Source organism: Aythya ferina (assembly GCF_964211825.1).
Source record: "Aythya ferina genome assembly, chromosome: 14".
Lineage (NCBI taxonomy): Eukaryota > Metazoa > Chordata > Aves > Anseriformes > Anatidae > Aythya > Aythya ferina.
This window is the reverse complement of record NC_140312.1, coordinates 9,204,150-9,228,556: the sequence shown is the minus strand read 5'-3', so window position 1 is coordinate 9,228,556 and position 24,407 is coordinate 9,204,150. Positions and strand designations below refer to the sequence as shown.

Here is a 24,407-nt window from a genome sequence, read left to right as displayed (position 1 = left end):
CCGGCGGTTGAGGGGGAAGGGGCGGGGCTTAGGCCCGCGCGGCCGCTCCTCGCGCTGAGGGACGGGGAAGGCCGTGCGCATGCGCGCCCCTCCCGGCGAGCTGTGCGCGCGGCTCCGCCCTGCGGCGCGTTGGGCCGGGCGGGGAAGATGGCGGCGGGGACGGGCAGTGAGTGCGGGGGGGCGGCGAGAGGGGCGGCGGGGAGCGGGCGGCGGCGGCGGAGGGAACGGGGGGGCGGCGGGAGGGGGCTGGGAGGGCGAGGGAGGGCGGCGCGGGGGTCGGTGAGGGGAGCTGAGGGGAGCTGAGGGGCGGGGGCGGGGCTAACGGATAGGGGCGGGGCCTAAAGTGAGGGGCGGGGCTAGAGGTGGGCGTGGTTACGGGGTGGGCGTGGCCTCCGCCCCGCCGGCGGGGTGCGGAGCTGGGCTGTCTCCCCGCAGAGCACAAGCTGCTGGGCGCCGGCCCCACCGAGCCCTGGTCCATCCGCGAGAAGCTCTGCCTGGCCTCCTCCGTCATGCGCAGCGGCGACCAGAACTGGTAAGGGTTCAGACACGGCAGCTCGGCCTCCCCGTGTTCTTGTTAGCAGCACAGGCGGAGGTGTTAACGGTGGAGGAGTCAGACACGTGGCTTGGAAATCTGCTTGTTTCTTTTGTAACTGCTGCACAGAACTGTATTAGTTAAAGCAAAGAGTGTGTGCATAAATCGGGAAGGTTGTGGTCCAGAAGTCCATTTATCAAAGCATCACTTTGCATCGCTGCCACACTCGTAGCTTTGTTTTGTTGCCTCACCAAACAAAAGTTTCTGTTTGTGGACATGTAACCACATCACCAGAAGCTGGAAAGTTGCTTTTCAAAGCAATAGAGGGAAGCTGTTGGTTTAGGAGCAGGCAGATATTTTTGAGCCCAAGGGCTATATTTGAACAATCCTTTTAAAAAAAAAACTCCATTGCGGCAACTCCACTGTGTTTACGGGAATTATTCTGTGATGAACATCAGGGCAGGTCAGCGTATTTGCACAGCATGTTGGTTGGGTTAGGTTGGTTGGGTTAATGACTTGCCATGCATGACTCTCTTGCATCACGTGTGTGACTCTCCTGCAGGGTCTCAGTCAGCAGAGCCATCAAGCCTTTTGCAGAGCCAGGCCGCCCACCTGACTGGTTTTCCCAAAAGGTAAGATAATGGCAAGTGAATCTTGGAGAAAATGAATTGTAGATGGGATGTGTAAGACAGCTGCATAAGATGATGTTGAAGTTTTTTGTTGGTGTTAAAAAAAAAAAAGTTTGAAGAAATAGCAAAATCAATTTTTAAAGAAAATGTTCAAATCAGATTAAGTGGGCTGTGGGTAAGGTTGGATAAGTTAAAGAAAAAGACAAGGATGATCAAAGACTTGAAAGCTTCCTTGTAAGGGAGCAGTAGGTAAGGTGGAACCTTTCAACAAAAGAAAGAGATGACTAATAAGAGAAACAACAGGTGTCTGTACAGTCAGGAGTGGCATGGCAAGGATGAATGAGTCTTCATTGTTCAGTGCCATGTCCAATACAAGATGTAGAGGCTATTAAGTAAGACTTAACAGGAGGCAGGTTCAAAGCAAAACAGAAGAGGCTGTTCTGCACTAGGCACATAATCAAGTTGTGGAATTCTTTGCCATGGGGATTTGTGGATGCCCTTGTATTTTGGTGCGTCCAGCTGTTTGGTCGAGCATCTGGGATTTTTGTTACATAGCGACCAGGAAGAAATAAACAGAATCTATATATCTCTTTATATGTGCGTGTGTGTAGATATATATGTGTAACTATTATTATTATTTTAAATGTTGCTTACTGTTTTTTTTTAGTTCTCTTAAGCTATGAACCTAGTCTTGGCATAATGCTACCCTCTCCACTGAAATATTTTTGGTTCCTGTTTGCAGACAGCTACAGTTTTCCTAATCACGTTTGCTTTCTTTGATTTCTAAATTGTTGCTTGCGAATGTCTGTTCTTTATCTTTGTTTTGAAGATCAGCTTGGGCAGTGCTAGAGTAAAAGAGTGAATGTGTCTCCTCATTTTGACATACACTAAGTTATAGCTTTGGGGAAAACTGTGGAGAAGACTGTCAGATATGTTCATACAGCGTTAGACTTTTGAAAGAGGAGGTGCCCTGTAGGTTTTGTTGATAGACATTTGCTGATGCTTATTCTTTGGTATCCTCTGACTTTTTCTTGTTTCTTCTTAGCATTGTGCATCTCAGTATTCAGAGCTGTTGGAGACTACAGAGACCCCTAAGTAAGTACGAAGTCTGAAGCAAGTGCAGTCTGCAGTAGTTTTGAGTGGACTTGTCAGTTCCTACAGCAAATCACTTGATAGTGCTCTTCCCCAGGAGGAGTGAACAGGAATGATGAAATTTAATTGTGATAACTGGCTTGGGTGGACAATGGGATTGGGGTATGGCAGATGTGGAAGGCTGGCTCAGTGGGAAGAGCAGCTAGCAAGCAAGCTCGAAGTATTTCTTAGAACATACTTTCCATATTTCTTTATCTTGTCTCTTTTGTTTTGGAACTTCACATCAAATTAAATTAAAGGCAGGGTATTTAAAAGTAGTGGTTATTTATGTTAGTGCTGAACGATCTTTAACAGTATAGTTGCAGGACAAAGGATATCGTAGAGTTACTGTGAAAAATACTGGTTTTATTGTGGCTCTGAAGCTGAATGATGGGTTTTTCAGGTTGAGAGTTGTAGTGGGCTTCCATCTTTGATCTATTCCTGAAGTCTTTAACATTTAGATACACTTTTCAGATCAGATTGTTGGAACACTGTGCTTTCCAGTATCATTTAAGGGAAATTGGAAGAGGGGGGTTGGTTTTGTGTGTATGTGTGTGTGGTATGAATGACAGGCAGCAGCCAGGTATGGAAGGAGAACTTGGGATTTCTGTTTAATGACTGTTTTGTTTTTCTCGTGTTCTATAGGAGAAAACGTGGTGAGAAAGGAGAGGTGGTGGAAACTGTGGAAGATGTTATTGTGCGGAAACTGACTGCAGAACGAGTTGAGGAGTTGAAGAAAATTATTAAAGAAACACAGGAGAAATACAGGTGTGTGGCAGAGGCATTAGCTGTGGTGTATCTGGGAGTCCTGTCTTGAAAAAGTGGCATAAGTGGAGCAATGTTTGGGGTAAAAATGCACGGAACAAGAGCTTCTCAGTGCATGCTGTTCAGTGATAAGTAGATAAGAAGATTTTCTGCTTACAGGCAACTCAAGAAGGATGCAGAGCTGATCCAGGCTGGACACATGGATAACAGACTGGAGGAGCTGTGCAATGAGATTATGATGTGGGTTATTTTCTTATTTCCATGTTACGTTTTCTTCTGAGATTGTAGTTCTCTGATGCTTTGTGTTAGGCTTTGTGTTTGTGTTACTTTTGCTCAATGCATTTTGAGCTGAGACAGATAGGGCAGCTGGGCAGATGCTTTGGCCTCTGAGGGTTGTTCTAGTTAGACTGGGGGACACCAGCTTATGTGGAACATCTTTTGCAGCTCTCAGAAAGAGCTTGGTGATGGCTTGCAACATCTTGCTTGCCTCCTCCATTTTGATAATCATCTGGAACTGAAACTTCCTGCAAAGTGCATTATTCCCTGATTGGCCTCTGACTCTGCTTTCCTCTTCAAAGAAATGGAGCCTGGGTCCGCAGAGGCAGTTCATTGTTTGGAGATTAAGGGGTAGGGGCCAGTAAGCTGATTGTGGGGGAGAAGCTAAGGGGCAGTGGGACACTGTGTGACAGTTGGTTCTGTTTACAGAAAGAAAAAGATGGAGGAGGAGGAGGCAGAAGTCAAGAGGAAGGCTACAGATGCTGCTTATCAGGGTAAGCTGGAAATGTGCTTAGTCCTCCTCAAAGAGAGGTGCATATGTTTGTAAGATCACTTGGGAAATACTGCGTCTTGTTAAGACCTGTTCAGGAGGAATTCCTTTACCCTGGGGGCTGGAATGAAGGATCGTGTTCTCTTTAGAGCAAAATACAGGGGCTTCTGATAAGGAAACAAATTCTGTAGAAAAGGTGTCTGTAAGAGGAATAAGGATTTGTTCTGAATGCTTCATCCATTTATTGTTTCTGGAGTGACTTGGTGAGCTAACTTACCAGTGATGGGATGTGTTGAATACCCAACTGCTAGGAAGATGTGAAATTAAAGTGTGTTACACCTTACTAGTACTATCTGTGAGCTGAGTGTAGTGTGATGTGGGAAATTCCTACAATATAAATTGTTTTCTTAGTGTTCTTTAGGACAAAGTCAGAGGTCTCAGGGACTGTCCAAGGTGGATGGAGTCGTGGAATCCCACTTTTTTTTCTGTTCTCTTCCAGCTCGTCAGGCCATTAAGAATCCGCCACGAAGATTAACGGGTGTGATGGTTCGCTCCCCTGCAGGTTCAACCTCTCCAGGGGGAGACTATGCTCTGGGAGATCTGTCTCAGCCTGCTGTGGATGAGGCCAGCCCGGGGGTAAGAATACTTAAGAGGGGAAGAGCAGCTGGGAACACGAGCTCTGCATTCATCATGGAACAGCAGCCTGGGGAGAAGCCCCTGCCTTGTTTTGCAGACCTTTTGTTGTGGCAGTGCTGTAGTGTGGCTGATGTACAGTGCTGCTCGAGATACATGTCCCCTTCCCTGTCTGTGACCATCAGGTGCCTGGATCAAAGGCTGTGTAGGGGCATCAGTGGGTTGGCCAGGAAGTCTGTGTGTGCCCGGGAAGTGGCACTGAAGGGCAGGGAAAGGGTAAAAGCAAATGCCTGGAGTAGGTGTAGCGAGTGAATGGAGAAGGTGGCTGTGGTGTGCTGGCTCAATGCTCTTGGGGGAAGGAGCAAGTGGGACTAGTCCGTGTGTTGGAGTGTGGCTTTGAACAGTGTGGTTTTTCTCTTTCTCAGGTCACTCCAGGGACATTGCCCAGCACCCCAGTTGCCTCCTTCATTGGAATCCCTGACACCCCTCCAGGCTCTGCTCCCCTGGATGCCCCCATGACCCCAGTCACTGATGATTCACCCCAGAAAAAGATGCTAGGACAAAAAGCAACTCCGCCTCCTTCCCCTCTGCTCTCAGAGCTGCTGAAGAAGGGCAGTCTCCTGCCCACAAGCCCCAGGCTGGTATGGAGCTCTCTGCTCATGTATGCAAGCACACAAACAATCTGCTCCAGACTCTCCCACTAAAAAGGGGGAGCCGCAAAGGCTTCTTAAAAACACAGTTCTGTGAGAATCTCAACAGAAGAGAAATATGAGAGATTTAGTAACCCTTGTGAAGCCACAGAGTTGGGACTCTTTCCTGACAGTAGTGTGGGTGCAGGGCTGCAGGTGTCAGTCAGCACATCGGACTGGCTCTCTCCAGTCACAAGGAGTTGGAATTGCAGGCTTTGCTAGAGGAAATGGCTCTCACTGCAGGTGCATGTTAGTAGGCATCATCCCAATGGGCCTCTATGGAGGTGTTCTTGCTGAGTTCTCCTTTGGGCTCACAGTTCTTGTTTACATCCTGGCAGGGAGTTGTGTTTCAGTATTTGTAATGGATCTTAGGATAGGGATAGGGAGTCCTTTAATAAAGTTTGTGAGCAATATTGAAGTGCTTCAGTCTTCTCCTCTATGCAAAATGGCTGTGATGACGAGTCATTTTGGCCCTTCTGGTGTTAGTGACTGTGGAAGTCTGAGAAGGGCAACCATCACTGACGTTGTTCAGAGCCCTGTTCTGAAAACTGCAGCCATCAGCCTGTGCACATTGGTTCCCTGTGTTAGTGTTCATCTGATGGAATAGGTGTATTGCTGTTGACCTTCTTTTAATAACTCATATTTGGGGTCTTCTCTGTTAGTTTGCGTAAATGCTCCATGGGTTCTGTGTTTGCAGGCTGCAATGTGAGATATGACATAACAAGAAAATGGCCGTGGAAGACTTTGGGCTTTCTTTGTATCGACAGGGCTGTTTTGTATCTGCTTCAGGATCTGTCATGGGTGTACATTGTGACCTTGACAGAGTTACTCTCCGTCTTGCTGCTTCGGTTTCCCTCAGCTAAAAATAAAGGAAAATTCTTTGCTATTTTAGGCGTAGAGACACTAACACTACTGGTATCTGTCACAGGTTGTAAGGTCTTTGAACAAAGAAAATAAGGTAGAACAAATTTTCCGTTGGGCTTAACTTAAAGGAAGTTTGCACCATAGCTGTATTGTGGCCTGAGAAGTTTCAGACTGTTGTCCACTTGCATAAGGGGCCTCAGGCAGGGACTAAAAGCACAGAAGAAATGCTGAGACAGTGAGTGATGGACAAATCCATGAAGGAGCATATCTGGCAGAGAATCACTGATGTGATTGTATCTCCAGGAACTTCAGTTGTGTCTTCCTTTGGCAGGTTGGTGAAAACGAAATGGCAGTGGCTTCTGGTCACATGAACAGCTCGGGAGTCCTGCTGGAGGTAGGAAGCGTCCTCCCAGTGCTGCACAGTGGGGAAATGCAGTCGGCACCTGGTGCTGTCCCTGCATCTCCTGCTGCTTCAGGTAACTCCCAAGGACTCTCCCTGTACAGTTCTCCCCTCAGAAGTACTCGAGGCTTTAGCAATTTTACACTTATGTGCCATAATTTCACAGACTGCTGTATGAATTCTCTTTGGAGAGAGATGAAGGATATCTACCCTGGCTGGTTTGGGGGCTTCTTTATGAATTCTATTGCTATTTCTGTACCCCTGTCCCTTTCCCCTTTCTTTTTCCTAAGAAGACTCTAATTCTCACAGGAGAAAGAAAAGTGCCTTGATCTAAAATGACTGAAACAGATTGGATTTGACCCTGGTCCATCCAGTCCAGTTTTCTGGGTTTGACACTGGCTAATACCAGGCATTTCGGTGCCTAGTTGACAGGGAGCTGGAGCAAATTGGGTCTACTGTCTAATTCTTAATCTGCCTAAATTTCAGTTCCCTGTGAACCTGAAGACCTCATTTGTTTTACCTCCACTTTAGCTCAGGGGTGTGTTGAGGATTAGTCTGCAGTAGGTTGTGAGTTTTGGAGCAAGTTCCATAGGTGGGGTGAGAGGAACAATGCAGGAGTCTCTGCACTGAACCTTCTCTGAACATCCTGCCTAAGATGAAGTTTCTCCTCAGCTCACACTAACAAGGGGTTAGTCATGTTGTCTCCAAAGGAGGTTTTACACTATTCATTCATCTATAACTCTAAATGAATAATCTCACCTTCCTTACGCATCTCTGTTCTTTAAGACCCATTATTTTGGTCCAGATGGTTCAGTAAATTCAGACTGGAAGGTACAGCTGGGTGGCAACCTCTGATAGAAAAGGCAGTCTCCAGGAAAGACCTGCAAAGAGATTCCTTCTGCTCCCTTCCACCCCTGTCATGATTGTTTGTCTTGGCTTACTTTGTGTGGCTCTCTCAGCACTGGTTTCCAGATTTCCTGTAATTACATTGGAATGAGCCTTTGGGAGGGTATCTCTCTGCATGTGTGGCTTAGCCTGTCTGGCCCTTACATTGGGCACTGTCCCAGAGCCTGCATGATCCTGTCTGAGACTGCACACCCCAAAGAGTCATGCATTTTTGGTGCAGGTTCTCCGTATAGCTTTTGGGAACGTTTCTAGGTACCTTTCCCAGAGGAAGCCAACAGACATTGAAGAGCCCAGCGCTGGCTTTGTGGACGTCGGTGTTGGCTGCTTCTTGCTCATGTGCTTTTCCCTTCTACTCTCTGTTAGGTGCTCCTACGCTTTCCCGGCTTTTAGAAGCTGGTCCTGCGCAGTTCACCTCACCTCTTGCTTCCTTCTCCGCTGTTGCCAGCGAACCTCCAGCTAAGCTCCTGCCACCCCCAGTAGAGCCTGTGTCGCAGGCAACAATTGTCATGATGCCCACGCTGTCAGCACCATCCGTTGTGCCACCAGCTGCAGCTCCAGAAAGCGTAGCCACAGGTGCGTTCCTGAACTACGCACTCACAGGTCATGCACTGCTGGAAAACAGAACTTCCCTTGGGCTCAGCACCCAGGAAGCTCTAAGCTGGCGTTTTATCACCTCAGACTCACCATCCTTTCTGAAAGAACATTTACAGCTGAGTTCTCGAGTAAACAGATGGTGAAGATGGGATTTAAATGGGATTTGCTGGGTGGGGGTGCTAGTGGTGTGTTTGCTGGATTGTGATTCAAGGGCTGATTCAAGGCCTGGAGTCTCACTTTGTCTCTACCGTGGGAAAGCAAACATGTCACCCATAGTTGTCTTTTATTTTTCTAAGTCATGCTGTTGTGGGTGGAGCTGGGATGCCTGCAGTTGGTGCTTGGTCTTAACCACTGTGGTATTTGCTTATGATTGTCGTGCTCATCCTTGCGCAGTGAGCCAGCCCGAAGCCTGTGTTTCCATGGAGGCAGTGTCTGATTCCCATACAGTGACGGTGTCCATGGACAGCAGCGAAATATCCATGATCATTGACTCCATCAAGAAAGAGTGCCTGGGTTCTGCGGCTGGCAGCACTGCAGGCTCTTCCAAAGATCACTGCATGGATGGGAAAGAAGACCTGGATTTGGCTGAGAAGATGGATATTGCAGTGTCCTATACAGGGGAAGAGCTGGACTTTGATACTGTTGGAAATATCATAGCCATCATTGAGGACAAGGTAAAAAGGCAAAATAGAGGGCCAGTAGCTTTTGCTCCTCATCAAGTTAGATTATTCTCAAGTGATTACTGCTTGCCAGTGTAATAAGTTTAAACGAGGAAGAAATAACTATTGCAAATTGCTCATTTTCACAATCCTTGCCCAGGTCAGTAGGAAATGACCATATGACACCCCCGCTGGTAGTCTGCCGTGACTAGCCTGGTGCTTCACTCACAGTACAGAAAGAAATTCCTGCCTCATGTTGGGTAGGGTTTGGGTCACAGACCTGGCAGACAAGTGAGCGCTGCTTGCAGCATGCTTTCCATGAGTGCCAAGTTTCTGAAACTGAAACTCCACAGGGAGTGATGGGAGTCTGGCTGCTAAAGGTGATTTTGTAAAGCCAGTACACCAAGTTTTCCACAATTGACTTGTTACTAAATAACACTGATTCTTTTTTAATCCCTCTTTCTGACCTTGGCCTGCACTTCTGTTTGTTTGTTTTGACAATAAAGGTAGACGACAACCCCGAAGTCCTGGATGCAGCGGTTGTTGAAGCTGCTCTGTCTTCTTTTTGCGAAGATACTGATGACCCCCAGGCCCTGCCTGGCCCATGGGAACACCCAATTCGTCAGGAGCACGAGAAACAGGCCCAGATACCCCAAGTGTCTGTGACTGTGAAGCAGGAAAGACTGGAATGTGAGGAGCCAGAGGCAAAGGGAATTCGAGAGCTAATGGGCATTGGAGAGCTGGGATCAGAAATAAAGACAGAACCTGCAGAGCAGGAGCAGAATCAGCTGGGCGCTGAGGAAACCATACCGGCAACTGCAAGAGTGACAGAAACACCAGAGCTTAGGAGTCAAGAGATAGAAGAGGATCAAAGAGCAGCTGTGGCAGCAGGAGAGAGTGCTGAAATTGAGATAGAATCGACCAAGGGAGAAGACGCGATGCACAGCACGGTGAAGACAGAGGTATGTGAACAGAGGCTGCCTGGAACTGGTGTGGGGAAGGAAAGGAGCAGTTGTGGCAGGCAGGAAAGTTTAGAGAAAGGGTGACTGCTGGGCTGAAGGTGACCCTTCCATGAATGTGGCTGGCTGTTTCCTTGGGAGTCATGCTGCTGATCTGTTCGATCTGCAGGGAAGCTCTCTGCTTCAGGCAGTGCCTTTCTGTATCTCCCACCACCCATGTGCAGAATTGCTGTTGGGAAGGTGCTCAGTGAGCTTCATTGCCTTGAGTTAGGTTAGGGTGAGTGAGATGTGCCCACACCTTCACTGAAGTAAGCTGACACAAACATCTAGATTTGTGCATTTCTCTTCCCTCCAGACCCCACCTGATGATGATTCATCCCCTCCACAAGTCCCAAATGTGAGTGAAGACTCCTCACAGGCTGATGTTCAGCACAAATTTGAGCTGTCAGGTAACTTAATTCAGCTAGGAAATCTTTTACATGCAACATTATTAGCTGGATAGATGTCAGTGATCTGGTTCAGGTGTTTTGGGGAGGAGGGAGAAAACAAGATATGTGTAGGAATAGTGGTAATTACTGCAGGACAGTAGGCTTTGGTACAGGAGCTTTTGTAGGAAAGACTGCTTTGGAGAATCATAACCTTTTTGCTTTTCTTCCTTCCACAGACTCAATGAAGGAGGAAGCCCGAGCCCTGTTTAGGAGCCAGATGAAGGTAATTCTGAATTGGCTGTACTCATCCTGTGTACTTTGGGGTTCATTCTTGCTTTCTGGCTCCTATCCACTGAAAATCAAAGCCTGCTTCAGCTTTCTGCAATGGGAAGTCGTCAGTGTGAGGTCGGGAGCTAAAGGGGAGATTGCTTCAGGCCCTGTTCAGCTGGGTGTCAGTGTTTCTGTGTTTATGTTAGGGTGGTGGGAGGCAGGGCAGGATAGTGACCAGAATTTTCTGCACGTGCCTATAGATGAGGTTGTCAGTAGCTGTAGTAAAAAAGTTACTTTTCTTTCTGAACTCTAATTTCTCTGGACACTCTGAGTTGCTGCTGTAGTCGGCTGCATAGACTCATGAACTCTTTGTTTCAGGATGGGCAGGGTGAAGAGGATGATGAGGATGGTGCCAGTGAGGCTGCCAGTTTGGAGGAGCCCAAAGAAGAAGATCAGGGTGAGGGATACCTGTCAGAGATGGATAACGAACCCCCTGTGAGTGAGAGCGACGATGGCTTCAGTGTCCATAACGCACCTTTACAGTCGCACACGCTAGCAGACTCCATCCCCAGCAGCCCGGCCTCCTCGCAATTGTGAGTATCCGTGAAACTCTGTCATGCAGATGCAAATCCCAGGCTGCTTTGTGGAGGGAACATAGGATTCTCATTTCTGTTTTGCTGACTGAGTGGGTCCACAGAGGGAATTTGATTTGTCTGGCACTAGATTCTCCTTACTCACAAGTGCAGTGTGCAGACAGTGCACTCGTGAGTAAGATTCCTTTTTTTATTTCTGTCTCTGGCAGGGGTTAGTGTAGGTACAGCAAAGGCAAAATAAACTAAGGTTTTTCTGCTTCAAGGCAGTAAGTTTGGAGACTTACGATTGATGTCTTTTTTCTCAGCTCAGTGTGCAGTGAGGATCAGGAAGCAATACAGGCCCAGAAGATCTGGAAGAAAGCTATCATGCTAGTTTGGAGAGCAGCAGCTAATCACAGGTGAGTTTGATGTCTTGAGAATTGGCAGAAGGAAGTAAATAATCCCAGACAAGCCTGTACTCTCCCATCTCTGAGGCTTACCTGGCTTGTTACGGGGAGATGACGAATCAAATTGTTACTGATAGCGGACAAACATGACAGCATGAGACAAATATTTGAGGATTGTTCCTTTATCAGCAAGGATAGGGCATTCAGTAGATTCTTTCTCTCTGCAGGTATGCTAATGTCTTCCTCCAGCCTGTGACTGATGATATAGCACCAGGCTACCACAGTATTGTGCAAAGGTGAGTCTCAGCAGTCTCGTGTCATTAGATCTCTGGTATGTTTGTGTAGGAATTTCTGGCAGGAAGGTCCAGTCTTCATCTGTAATTCAAACTGCAAGACTTGGAAAATACTTTTCTTCTGGCATCTTGCAGTCAGAAACAGATTTCCCTAAGAAAAGAGTCATCTTCAGATCTTCAGTAATAGACACAAGTCTTTACCCAGCCCTGTCCTTGAATGAAGTAAGCTGACTTGCACACAACATTTTTTGTCAGTAAGGTAGTATGTGACTATCATCAGGTTCTCTGTTTTTGTCTGGGAGTAGAGTTTAATCTTTGAGACTCCAAAAACTTTGATGAGCTCTTTTACTGTCTCAGACAGTGGACTTTTCTGGGAGAGTTAACAGAACCCACTGGTAGCCTCAGAAATCTCTGTAAACAATTCAATGGCTGCAGCTCTAGTTCTCTGTTATCTCCCTCAGTGATGCCTGGAGAAGACAAATGTCTCTCAAGGCATCTGTTATGTACTGTCACCATTTATGGTAACTGCTGGACAGCTTGTGTCTCCTGATATGAGGCCTTGGAACTCAGGAACACAGCCCATGTGGGGGAGAAGATATTCTGCCAATTAAATAGAGTGTCTAATTAGACATGTCACAGACCCAAGGCTGCTTGCAAATGACAGGGGAAAGAGGTAGGTATGTCTGTTGCTATGCTGAATGCATTTCTTTCGTAGGCCAATGGATTTATCTACAATCAAAAAGAACATTGAGAATGGGCTGATACGAACCACAGCTGAGTTCCAGCGTGATATTATGCTGATGTTTCAAAATGCAGTTATGTACAACAGCTCAGACCATGATGTGTACCACATGGCTGTGGAGATGCAGCGAGATGTCCTGGAGCAGATCCAGGTAAAGTACTGAGCTGAGACAGGAGCAGTACAGAACAGAGCATCTGCCTTGGTCCGCAGGTGTAGGAAACACTTCTGGATATAAGACCACACTTTCACTCACAGGGTCTTTGAATGAAGTAGTCCCATTTTTCCTGCATCTCTCTTGTGCTAGGTGTTTGTGGTGAGCTGATTGTGGATAGGTTAAAATTACACAGTAAAATGTCAGTTAGGTTCAGCCCAGACCAATTTCAAATCTAATTTCCTTCAGGGGATGTAGATATGCTTAGGCCAGCAAGAAGCAGGGTGTGGTTCAGGAACAGAAACAAGCAACAAGATCAGTGAATGACAGGGGACGCGATTGCTTCTTTTGGTGGCTCTGCTGGCTTAAAGTGTATATGAAACTAGCCTGTGAATATGATTTAAAATTTCTTACGAAGTGGAATGTCCCAACAGCCAGGGCTAACACAGTTTGCAGTGGATTTTTATAGTCCCTCCAGACTTGTGGCTTCTGAGGTAAATGGGGGAACTTACTCTGAGCAGCAAACAAGGAACTGAAACTGCCTCTGACCCAATCATTCCCAGCCCTGTGGTTTTTGATAGTTAAGTGACAAGCACTAACTGAGCTTGTTTTGCTTGAGAATCTTAACAGAGTGTGGTTTTCCTGCAGCAATTTCTGGCCACGCAACTGATCATGCAAACATCAGAGTCAGGGATCAGTGCAAAGAGCCTGCGTGGGCGAGACTCCACTCGCAAGCAAGATGCTTCGGAGAAGGTGAGAAAGCTGCACCCTGCAGAAGGGCAGTTGGTATCTTTTGGAGAGTTTTGAGATACTGCATGAAGTTCCCATAAAAAAAGATGTGCAGAATGTTTTTTTTTGAGATGAAAATAGCTTCAACATCTTCATGTGAACAAACAGTATTTTTCTTTAAATGTGTCCACTGACTAGATTTCAGCTCTGGAGCTGTGTGTCATCCCAGAGGCAGGTTAATAATCATGAGTTACTCCTGTAACCCCTATGTTTGTTCCCTGATTTTAAAAACAAGTATATCAAAACTGTAGGGAAATGAGTAGACTATCAGAAGAAGTGGGATATGGCAGGAAGGTGAAAATGCAGAGATCTGGAAGACCAGCCTCTGCCATGTTCTTCACTTCCAAGTCAAGTTCCTAGAACCAGGGAATTACTCCAGTCTGGTTTGCTGTTTAAAACACACCATGGAACCTTTGACTTCCACACTGATCTGAACTCATAGCAGTATAGATTTTTTTTTTCTTCTGTAAAGATGCATCCATGATTACATGACCTCACATGCTCTCAGCTGGCATACATAACATTGTAACAGCAAGGGCTGCCTGCTTCTTTCTAGTGGCAAGCATGGCTGATTGCACAGCGCAGCAATTGTTTGGTAGTCCAGGCATTGCTATGGTTGAGGAGGGAATATCCCTTTCCTAGCATTCTTACTCTCGCCATATCCCTCTTTTGTGCATTTATATGTTCCTGCTGCATAAGACTGAAGCCGTGCAGGAAGGGGAATGGGGCAGATGTTTCGCTATGCTCGTGTGTGGGCTTATTGCTTCTATGTGGTGTGTGCATTTCCCTATCTGATGAGTGCTTCTGTTTTGGCCTTTTAACAGGACAGTGTCCCAATGGGCTCTCCTGCCTTCCTTCTCTCTCTCTTTGTAAGTATTGAAAGGCGCTAGCAAGTACTGCTGGCAGCGTGCTCTGCTCCTTGTCTGGGTGATCACTGCACTGTCACAGCATCCTTAGCGTCGCAGCAGTGTGTGTTTAACATAGGGGCTGTACAACCATGATCACTAGAGAAGAAACATCTTAGTCCCTTCCTCTCAGCGTGGGTGAGTGGGTGGGGCTTCAGTCTTTCTTCTGGTTCCAAGCGTTCTTGTTTTGTCATCTGCCTGTGCTTTTTTCCACAACTGCTCTCCTGCTTTCTTTCCATGTAAGTGGGAAGACACGCCGAGTGGTGCAGTGCTGTAGTTCTGACATCTCTCATGCTTACACAGCTGCCCCTTCTTCACATTCAAGACAGTGCAAAGGGTCTGGGGAAAGTGAGGAATCAGCTGTGTACTCCTTTATCATTCATGGTCCAGAAAGCAAATAAGATACTCCGCAGAAATACCTTGCTCTGTGCCTCTGGTAATCTGGAAGTGTTTGGAAAGTATTCCCTCTGGGAAACCCCAAGTCTTTGAGTTGCGGGGAGGAGAGAAGGGAGGAAGATGGAGAGTTTTTTTTTTTCTCTCGCATATATCTAAAGACAGAGGAGTACTCCGGGAGAGTCAGCATGTCAGCCAGAGGGAGAGGGCAGCGGATCAAAGGAAGCTCTCAGCTCGCCTTCTACTCATGGAAAGGAGCTGTGCGGAGAAGCTAGGGAGCTAGTGCCAGGGTCACTCAACTGGAGGAGCACTTCCCGTAGGGATCAGCAGCTAATAAGGTAGGTTAGTCAGCAGTTTCCTCTTTCCATCTTAAGAGCCAAGCTAGAAATTGTCACTTAGGAGAAAGCCTGCCGTGTGCAGGCTCCAAAAGCACCTGTCTGGGTGAGAGCCTTGTTGCCTGTCTCTCCTGACTGCCAGCAATGCACAGAGATGCTGCAAATCCCAGCACCTGTGCTGTGTCCAGAGTGAACTTTAGGTAGGTCTGCAGACAGGCCTCCCCAGGCCTTCCTGTCAGAGCTTCCCTTTCTTCTGTTCAGAAGGCATGAAAAGTATTATCATTAGATGCACAATTCCTTACCACTGTGTGCTGGAGGAAGTGTTTTGTGTTTAGGGTTGCATAACTCATTTCTGTTAATGCCAGTCCTTTTGTTTGCCTTGTGACTAGGATGGAGGCACCAGAGGGCGTCGCTGTGCCATCGAGGCAGACATGAAGATGAAGAAATGACGCTGCAGACAGATAAGAAAACCCAGCACCTGGCATCCGGAGCTGGAGTGCAAGCAAGATGCTGTTAAAGCTGTTGGAGGAGGAAGAAAAGCTGCAGGTCTATTTCTGGGACCTGTTCCACCTTCTTGGCTTGACACTCTGGGAAGCAATTTCTCATCAGAATGTGTAACCCAAAGAAACTTCCTCGGAGGGGAAGACTAGCCCCCCTGCCTGTTCTAGGGCAGTCGTCTTGGGCTTCATCAGTGTTCTGGTGTTAGCTAGCAACTGGTGGCTCGTATGTACTGTAATGTGAAGTGTACAGATTTTTACTAGTGATGTGTAAATGTGTATGTATATTAAAGTCTGGGGAAAAACGAACCCGGTGTACGGTGTGCAGTGTACTGAGCACCACAGCTCTCTGCAGGGAGGAACCCTGCTCGTGTACAAGTGTGCATACACGCCTTGAACACCCGCAAATTCAACTCGCTTCCAGTTACCCGCTGGAGCACACAAGCACTGCAGGTCTTTGACATCAGAGACAGTGCATGAATCATTAGGGTGCTGCACAGTGCTTGGATGGAGGGGAAGGCTCCCTCTCTGAGTGTGTGTGTAAGGATACAGCAGTGTTGTTATGAAACAGGACATCCTAACCATGGAAAGTCCTACAGTCTCGCTGGAGCTTTCCTTAAGAGACCATTGTACTGAATGTACCACATTCCCCAGAGATTTGAAAGGGGTAAGTGAGTTAGGGTGAAAATCTGATTCCAGCTGCTGTAGGAATGATCATATCTGGTTTTACAGCAGAAGTTTTGAACCGGCTCTCTTGGATGGATGTTAACAGTTCGTTTCCTCAGCAACCTGGATGACTAAATTCCTCTGAAAACTTCCAAGTTACCTATTTTTTTTCCTGCTAATATGACCTATGAACTTGTGCATTTTCTGCCTGTGTACCCTTCCATGAGAAAAGAACAAAAAAGCACAATCTTTCATGATACCTGAAGCAGCTGGGAGTTGTCTACACCTTTTCTTGTGCAGCATGCACAGGGCTCAGTGTTCTGTCACACCAGTTGCAAGAAACAGTCATTGCAATTACTACAGAGGGATTGTTACCTTATCTAGTAAGAGCTGTTGGTTTTCATAAGTTTAATGTTGAAGGTTGTGGTGCCCACTGCGTTGCATTCCATGTTTGGTAAAGGTAAGGTGTATTTCCACCAAGAATTGCTTTGTATTTGATGCTAGAAATGTGGAGTCCTTAGGTTTGCTTACTGCTCAAATGTCTTTCGCTGCTGAACTTGGAAACAAATTTCTGATTTGAATTTTTATGGGCCTAGGTTTACAGAAATTCCAGGTTGTTAAGCTCGTGGCACAAAAAGTTCCAGGGTTCTTTGCTTTCTGGTATTTTGTGGACTCGTTTAAGTTGGAAAGGATCTCTGAGAATCAGCTCGTCCAACCTGCTGCCCTACGCATGGCCAGCTTGGAAGGCAGATCAGCTTGCTTAGGGTCTTGTCTAGTCAAGTTTTGAAAATCTGCAGGGATGGAGATTTCATAACCTTTCTGGACAACTTCTTTCAGAGCTTACCACCCTCACAGAGTAAACATTTACGTTATAGCCAGTCTGAATTTCCTTCGGTGCAACTTGTCACCACCACCTCCTTTCACTGCTGGCCACTAAGAGCCTCGGTGTAACACCTCTGTGTGTTTGTGTTGAACAATTGAAGTTGCATCATGTGGGAGGACTTCTATCATGCCCCACTAGTAGATTGTTTTTTTATGGAAAGTATTGCTGTTCGTTCCTGCCCTTGGTTTCTTCTCTGAACAAGGTATTTTTTCCCTCAAAGAGCCTTTTCTCTTGCCCCATGACATGTCACTAGCCTGTAATAATGTTATTTAAGATCTTCAAAAATATAAGGTACTGCTTTCCTCTTCAGAGCCCTGTTGCCTCTTCCCAAATTCACCATCTCACTTCTCCAGCTCCTAATTCCATTCTTTGTGATATTTTGTACTAATCTGTCTAGTTCAGAGCTCGGGCTTACTGTGCTGCATCTCCCACCGTACACCTTTTCACAGACAGAAATAACAATTGCCCCTCTGTGCTTCTTGTGCTGTGGCTGATGTAAATGACAGGTTACACAGCAGAGGTTTGGTCATGTTATGTTTAAGCCTCTTAGGGACTCATGAGTGAATGCCAAGTAGTTCCAAGGCTTACTGCCTCCCTTAAACTGCTCTAAAACCTCCCCTGTTGACACTTTAATTGCAGACAGTCCCTCGGACCCATCCCAAGAGAAAGTCTCTCCGACTTTGCTGTCCTCCTCTGTGGCAGCTGCTGGTAATGATGATTAATTTGGTTTTTCCAGCTGGCCCTGTTTTCCCCTGAGATGTTTGGCACCGGTGGTGCGTCATCCCCACTGATCAGCTGGCAGCTCGCTGCTTCTGATGTTTTTGACGAGGTTTGTTGTTGTTATTTGCTTTTATGTCTTTAGCAAATTGATCTTTTTTTTTTCTTTCTTTTTTTTTGCCTACTTCATTGTGATTCTACATTTCATTTGCCGAAGTTCGGGCTTTTATCATTTTCCTTGTTTTGACATGTAAATTCCTTTTAAAGGCTGTTGCCTTTATTTCTAACAGCTTTTTCTTGTATCAGCAGGAGTGGTGCGGTATCTGATCTCTGCAAAGTGAACTAAAACTTTCCCATTTGATAATGATTCCCTGTTGGCAACTTACGTAAAGTCTGCAAGGAAGATCTTAATTAAAAGTTAAATTGAGTCCCTTCTCATCCCTTATTTTTCGTACAGAATCAATGTGGAACGAAGCAGGCTGTAATTACTTCACCCAGCCCACTTGTCTTACAGTATTTCTGCTGCTCTGCTCTCTGACATCTCGAGCCTTCCAGGACTTAGTAAAACCGAACGTGAGGTCAAAGCCCCTTCTAATCGGTGCTTATGCCCGCGTTAGTAGGCCTCCTGACTTGAAAATGCTGATCCCTCTGCGCTGGAGTACAGAAAGATGATCACAGGCGATGGGATTACCCTAGCCTAAGGCTTTTGCTCCTCCGCTGAGCTGCGGTGACCGGTTGTGCGTGTGCAACCAGCTCTGCTGATTGTGCAGCGAGTGCTCTAGGCACGGTTACTCCTCCGATGGGATCAGTCTGCCCGACTCCTTTAGCTGGAAGCCCAGAGCAGGCAGCTTTATCTCCTGCCTCATCAAATTTCACTCGCTTCCGCTAAAGTTAACTTTGGAAGAGGCTGTAGAAGGGAGGCCTGCGAGGTCCTGGCTCTCCTTGGATGTTTATAAAAGAAGCAAACGAGTTTTCCCATCCCAACGCCGGCCGATTCTTTATTACTCCCAGGTAGGCACCGCAGGCTGTGGTTGCTGCCGTGGTGGCAGTCCTGAGAAGGCAAAGGGAAGTCAGTGAGAAATGCGTTTGTTCAAAGCCCTGGAAAAATGAGGTTGTACGTAATTAACTGAAAACTCGAAAGTCATTTTTAATGAATGCACAGAACTCTCTGTAGGTGCAGCAGGCAGCTCAGTAGCAAGATGCAGATTTTTCTAACAGCCTTTTGCTGTTGTTATGGTGATCCTGCAAGCAATTCCCCAGACTTTAGAGGAATTGTAGGGGACTCGTGCAGCCGAAGAGACTTAGGCTGACAAGCAGAGGTGAAAGGAGTGGCTTCTTCCATCTTAAGAGAACGCCAGCTCTTATTTTCTGAGGTGTGTGCAAAGCTGTCCCCTGTGAGCCTGTGTCTGGGCATCACTGCAGTGCTCCTGGCTCAGGCACACAAGGCACCACCACCCAGTTAAATTACCTCTGTCGCCTCCAAACCAGGTTTCTGTAGTGTCTGTAAGAAGTTGTTTCCAATGTACCAGCAATAGGGGCAGCAAAGGGAATCTCAGTGAGCTGCCCGTGGTGTCACAGGTTATCCACAGCTGTCAGCAGCTCCTGGCCCCAGCATGATGTGGTTTCGAGCTTGCTGCTCGCTGCCTTCAGCACCTAACGGTGCCATCAGACACAGACACAGGCTCCAAACCAGCACAGTATCCCCTGAGCAGGGAACCCACTGTGCTGCCAGGCAAGGGGCGAGCACGGGGAAAGCACTGGAAAATGGAAATTTGGTTGCTCTGAAATGGGAGTTGGTGTGGCTGCACAGCTACAGCTCTGCCCTGTGCCGTGAATTTTGGGCTCAGGAGCAGGCTGCTCGCCTCGCAGAGCTCTTGCCATGTTTTGGCTCTCTGAGCAGGTCAGGAGATGAACTGGGCTTTGCAGTTCTGGAGCAGAGTACGAAGAAATTGCTGTGTCTCTGTGTTTGTTTGCAGATGGGCCATTCCTGGCTGTGGTGCGGGTCTGAGACGGAGTCTCCCAGTGACTCAGAGAAGAACAGCGACTTCCAGTCAGTTCTCAGCTGGGATTCCAGCTTGGATCTGGAACTGGGGAGCTGGAGGAACACCGAAGAGGCCGCCCTGGGGAAGCTGGAGGAGAGCAGCCAAGAGGCAGACTACAGGCTGAAGTTCAGTGATCCTCTCTGGGAGGATGATAGCGAAGACTACCCAAAAGGAGAGAGGCAATGCGAAGATGAAAGTCTTCTCCAGTTCTTCTCAGAGGTAGGGCTGCGTGGATGACAGGAAAGTGGGCTGCATAGCTTAGGCCTTCCTGAAATACTAGTTTTCAGTGCCTCCACCATCCTGACACACAGAAATATTCTGGGGGAGGTGTAGATGCCCTGAGTTAACTTGCTCTCTGTTCCAAGCCTAGCCCTTGCTCCCATTTAAAGCTGGCACTGCAGCCAGGCAGCTGCTTTGCCAAAACACGGCTCACCCTAAAGCACAGAGATGTCAGCGAACTGACACTTGTAATAACAACACAGGGCTTCATCGGAAGATTTTGCAAGGATTCCTAAAAATGGAAAGGCGTTCGTGAGTGAAAGCAAAAATAGCACTTGTGCTGCTTATTTATTCTTTCTTTTGCCTTCACAATTTGAAGCAGTGTATCTCTGTGTCGCAGGTAACCCAGTTGATGGAACCTCTCCGCATTAGCTGCACAGATTCAGCTCAGACTCCATGGGATTATTCTGGCTCTGGAAAGCAGGGTGATGGGGAAGATGTAAGATGCCAGGAAAAGACCGCAGGGGCAGTAGTCTCAAGAGCAGAGGAAAGTAATCTGCATGGCCTGGCAGAAGACAAGGAAAAACGCCTCCTGGGAAGAGAGGTAGGGGAGAGGTGGTCCTAGGAGAGCCTCCGGTGAGAGATGAGAGGCAGTAAAGGAAATCAGCTCTAGACGAGATGGGGAAGTCCCACGTTGCAGCTGGGGAGATGGGGACACAGGGGAGGAGACATCAGGGAGGGGAATGCAAAAGAAGTACATGAGGGGAAGGATGGATGTTTGTTATGTATGGATATGAATCTTTATGAACAGGAAGCTCGTTACAGATCAAACCCTCAGATGTGAGTTGGAGGCATTGCTCCTTGGCAGCACAAAGGTGACTCATGAGAGCTGGCAGCCTGCTCTCAGGTTTAAGGCAAGACTGGAATACTTGGTTTGTTCTAATTGCTGTGTTATGCAGCACGCAGCTTGGCTGGTTTCAGGCCCACGTGGATGCAATAGCAGTAACCATCTGCCCCTGGAGACCGTCATGTCTTGGAAGCAGGCGCTGTTCAGCCTGGGTTTGTGCTAGTCCTGTGTCTGGGGGGTGCTGGGCTCCCACCAGCCTGCGAGGTGGTGCTGGGAGGGGCTGTAACACCACAGCAGTGGAAGGACAGCGCCCAGTTTTTCAGTCCTGCACTCACATTTGTTGCTTTGCAAACTTAGACACTGGAGACAGAAATGACTTTCAGGGTTCTCGCAGCAGGGTTATTCCCAGCAGTTCCTTCATGGTCTGCCAAGTGGTCAAAGCCATACCCAGCGCAGTGTCTGTGATCCTGCTGGAGAGTCTGCTCCGTGCTTCAGATCTGCTGAGGAATTCTCAGATGTCCCTGTACATAATCCCACTTCTGACCTCCAGAATGCTTCTCTCCCTGCACCTCCCCCTCCGTTTTGTTAGTAAATCACTGCACCAACAGCACCACTCTCCTTCCTGGTTGAGTCTATTCTCTGTCATATTCATGTGGGAGTTTTTGAGGAAACAGTCCTGTTGTACTCTTGGGGATCCTGTTTTCTGTGTCTTGAGGTTTAACAAGCCTGAGGCAGTCTTACCTCAGATCCTGATTGCCCTCTGTACATCCATGACTCTTCCCAGAAAAGAAACCAGACACACCTCTGGGCACCAGTCAGCTCCGCAATGTTTGTGTTTGCCAGAGGTGGTTGTGAGCCAAGAGATCAAACCCAGCTGCTAATGGAGCCCTGGCCAGCACAAGGAAGATCTGAATAAGGTCAAGCATCATCCTCCAGAGTAATAGAGAGAACTAGCTCCCATTTGGGACTGGATGCAGTCAGGGGACGTGCAGCAGGCTGGTTTCTGTGTGTAGGATTGAGGTGACAGGCTGCCATTTTAGCCATATCTCCATTTTCCTCTCTGCTTTTCAGGCCAAGACTCAAGAAGCACCTGGAGATCCAGCTTTAGGTGAGCCACGTGCACAGGAGGGTCATCAGGCCCAGGACCCAGATGATAGCGATGGCACCTCTGCAGACCCTGTGCTGGGCACCACAAGTCCTGCCAACATGCAGCTGTAAGTGGTTCACTCTGCTCTCTGTCAAGTGCAGAACTGTTGTTTTCCGTGTCTCACAAGTTTATAGCACAGGTCAGCTCCAGGAAGGTGGTATGTCCAAAGAGAACAGGAGGGAGGGAGGTAACTTGTGCTATCTCTGTGGGTCTGCCAGCATTTTGGGGCATTGATCCTGTACATAAGTAAGAAGAGTAGCAATTAATAAGAGGTTAAATAGAAAATTCATGTTTCTACAAGGCAGCTAGGTCTGCCATGAGCTGGGCATCACACTATCAGGCAGTGTCTAGTCCATCTCCTAAGAGAGTCAGTGCCACCCACCTTGAGGCAAGGGCAGGCATGTCAGTCACGGGTAGGCTCTGCCTCGTATGCGACTATCTGGGCTGCCTTTCGAAGGGATACCGTAGCTTAATGGGATAGGAATCTGAATAAAAACCACCTTAGTAAAGTTCTAAATGTCAGAATAGCATGAGCTTTTCTGTCCAACTTGATCATGCTGGTCAGCTCAGCTCGGCCCTTGTCAGCTGCCTGTCACACTGCATCTTCCTGCATGGTTGATGTTTGGCTGTGCGTTCAGATGCAGAACACTTCTGCCATGTCCCCCTGAGAGGCTTTGTGCAGCTCCCGAAAAGGATCTCAGGGCTGTACCCACCTGGATGTGGTAGGTGCCTACAGAAGTGCTCCCTCCTCGTTTGGCTCGAGCATGACGATGTGGCACTACATTCCTTCTGCAGGATGCAGCTGAGCTGGGATAACCCCGTGCAGCATTCACACTTCAAAAGGACCGTCCTGTCCATCTGGAAGATGATAGCCAGTCACAGGTACATGGGGCATGGGGTTGGATTAGCATTGTCCTGAGTGCCACCTCCCGTGTCACCAGGCCTTGTGCTTCCCTCCACGACGCCCACCCCAGGCAGGCATGGCTCTCCGTGGCTTTGCTTCTGGCTGTCCTCTCAGGAGGAACAGCTGGGTGCTGTAAAATCAGAGAGAACACTGCATATTTATTTCCTCTGCAGAACGTGCCAAAGCCCAAATGGTGCTTCCTACACAGCTGGCAGGGCCAGCTTCAGCAAGGGCTCAGCCTCCTCCCCTGCCTGGCTGTGCCAGCCACCCGGCACGGGGAGTTGCCAACAGGCTGTGCCCCTTGTGGCAAGCAGGGAGAGGCCAGCACTAGCCCGTGCTGCAGTGTTGTCTTTGGCCCTCTGCTCAGAAGCAGACAGAGATCTTTGTGTTTGTCCTTGTAGGTACAGCGGCCCATTCCTGAAGGCAGTGTCAGAGAAACAAGCCCCGGGATACAGGGATGTGGTGAAGAGGTGAGTTTGCGGAAGAGCCATTCACTGCTTCATTTCTCTCTGTTTCTGTCTTCTCTGGCACCCAGCACTCGGAACAGGAAAGACAGGTTAAGGTCAGCCTCTGGTTTCCAAAGCACCACTGGGACCGTCTCCTTCCTCCTGTTCCACAGAGTTCAGCTGTCATCGCCTTCTCCCACTGACTTATTTTATTAAAACTCCCTCCGGGTGATCAGGACCTGGAGGTGGCAGCGCCCGTGGGGCTGACACGCGTTGTGCCTGCCCTTTGCTGGCCTTGCACAGACAGTCTGCAGCTGTAACCCCTGCCTGAGCTTGGGGGATTCAGCCTCTGCAGCCCAGCAGTCTGTTATCCCCATGCTGGAGACGTGTGCCTCTGTCAATGTTCTCCCTTCTTCCAGTGCTCATTCCCCAGATGTTTTACTCTCAGTGGAGAAGTGGGTCATAAGAATATTTCCCGGATAGATTAAGGGCATTTTTCAGAGCTGAACCATATTCTATTCTGGTCACAGTTGTCCTCTCTGCAGCCATTCATTTTCTCATTCTGTCAAAATAAGGGAAGTAATATTTATTCTCCTTCATGTTCCCCTTATCAGCACTGCTGTTTTTGCTAGTGGCACCATTTGATTTTAAGGGGCTTTAATAGATACCTATTTTAGTAACTTTTCTTTCTCCGCTCAGACCTGGGCTGACTCCACCAAGACTAATTACTAGAACCGCTCTGCTTGCCTTCTCTGGAGCTCAACTTCATATTTTTTTAGAAGCGACTGCTAATGGCCTGCCAAGTTGGTTGGGTGGCAAGCGTCAGATTGGCTGAACTTACTTTTGTCTGCCTTAGAAGAACATTTCTCGCTCCCCCTCTTTGTCCCGAGCAATAATATTGATTGAAAATAGCCGTGCTTTCAGGGCCACGCCGAAATGAGGACAAGCACGTTCGTGCAGAGCCTGGCTCTGGCTTCCGTTTAATTTCCCTGCTGTGTGTCCTCTACAGGCCCATGGATTTAACCAGCATAAAGCGAAACCTGTCCAAGGGGCACATCCAGTCCATGGCCCAGTTCCAGTGCAGCCTGATGCTCATGTTCCAGAACGCGGTGATGTACAACAGCTGCAACCACCACGTGCACCGCATGGCCCTGGAGATGCAGCGGGAGGTGCTGGAGCAGATGCAGATGCTGGGTGAAGCCCTCCTGTGCTCGGAGGACAGGCTGC

The 24,407-nt window shown here is 47.9% G+C and overlaps 1 protein-coding gene across 9 annotated transcripts; it reads left to right on the top strand.

The window, feature by feature from the left end:
• The first annotated feature begins 72 nt into the window (after positions 1 to 72).
• On the top strand, positions 73 to 22,571 carry BRD8 (bromodomain containing 8). Of its 9 annotated transcripts, XM_084535294.1 has the most exons (25): positions 73 to 166; positions 436 to 532; positions 1,095 to 1,164; positions 2,207 to 2,256; positions 2,938 to 3,060; positions 3,217 to 3,297; positions 3,763 to 3,827; positions 4,323 to 4,459; positions 4,882 to 5,097; positions 6,341 to 6,485; positions 7,679 to 7,888; positions 8,303 to 8,583; positions 9,075 to 9,530; positions 9,883 to 9,976; positions 10,192 to 10,238; positions 10,604 to 10,818; positions 11,124 to 11,216; positions 11,432 to 11,500; positions 12,213 to 12,390; positions 13,039 to 13,143; positions 14,004 to 14,048; positions 19,552 to 19,836; positions 20,237 to 20,440; positions 21,755 to 21,897; positions 22,469 to 22,571. In XM_084535294.1, exons 1-25 carry the CDS (start codon positions 148 to 150, stop codon positions 22,554 to 22,556), a joined length of 3,516 nt encoding a protein of 1,171 aa, XP_084391420.1. In that variant the 5' UTR covers positions 73 to 147; the 3' UTR covers positions 22,557 to 22,571. The 9 variants fall into 9 exon arrangements, 7 of the variants coding, with proteins under 7 accessions (XP_084391420.1, XP_084391421.1, XP_084391423.1 ...); XR_014697796.1 differs by lacking the exons at positions 19,552 to 19,836; positions 20,237 to 20,440; positions 21,755 to 21,897; positions 22,469 to 22,571 and adding exons at positions 14,639 to 14,815; positions 15,202 to 15,618; XR_014697795.1 differs by lacking the exons at positions 14,004 to 14,048; positions 19,552 to 19,836; positions 20,237 to 20,440; positions 21,755 to 21,897; positions 22,469 to 22,571 and adding exons at positions 14,639 to 14,815; positions 15,202 to 15,618.
• Positions 22,572 to 24,407: the final 1,836 nt, after the last annotated feature.

Bases quoted from the DNA above. Each gene is read 5' to 3' on its own strand.
- BRD8 (XM_084535294.1), top strand. The intron at 7,889-8,302 runs GTGCGTTCCTGA...ATCCTTGCGCAG, and splicing joins TCCAGAAAGCGTAGCCACAG to TGAGCCAGCCCGAAGCCTGT. The intron at 20,441-21,754 runs GTAGGGGAGAGG...TCTGCTTTTCAG, and splicing joins AACGCCTCCTGGGAAGAGAG to GCCAAGACTCAAGAAGCACC.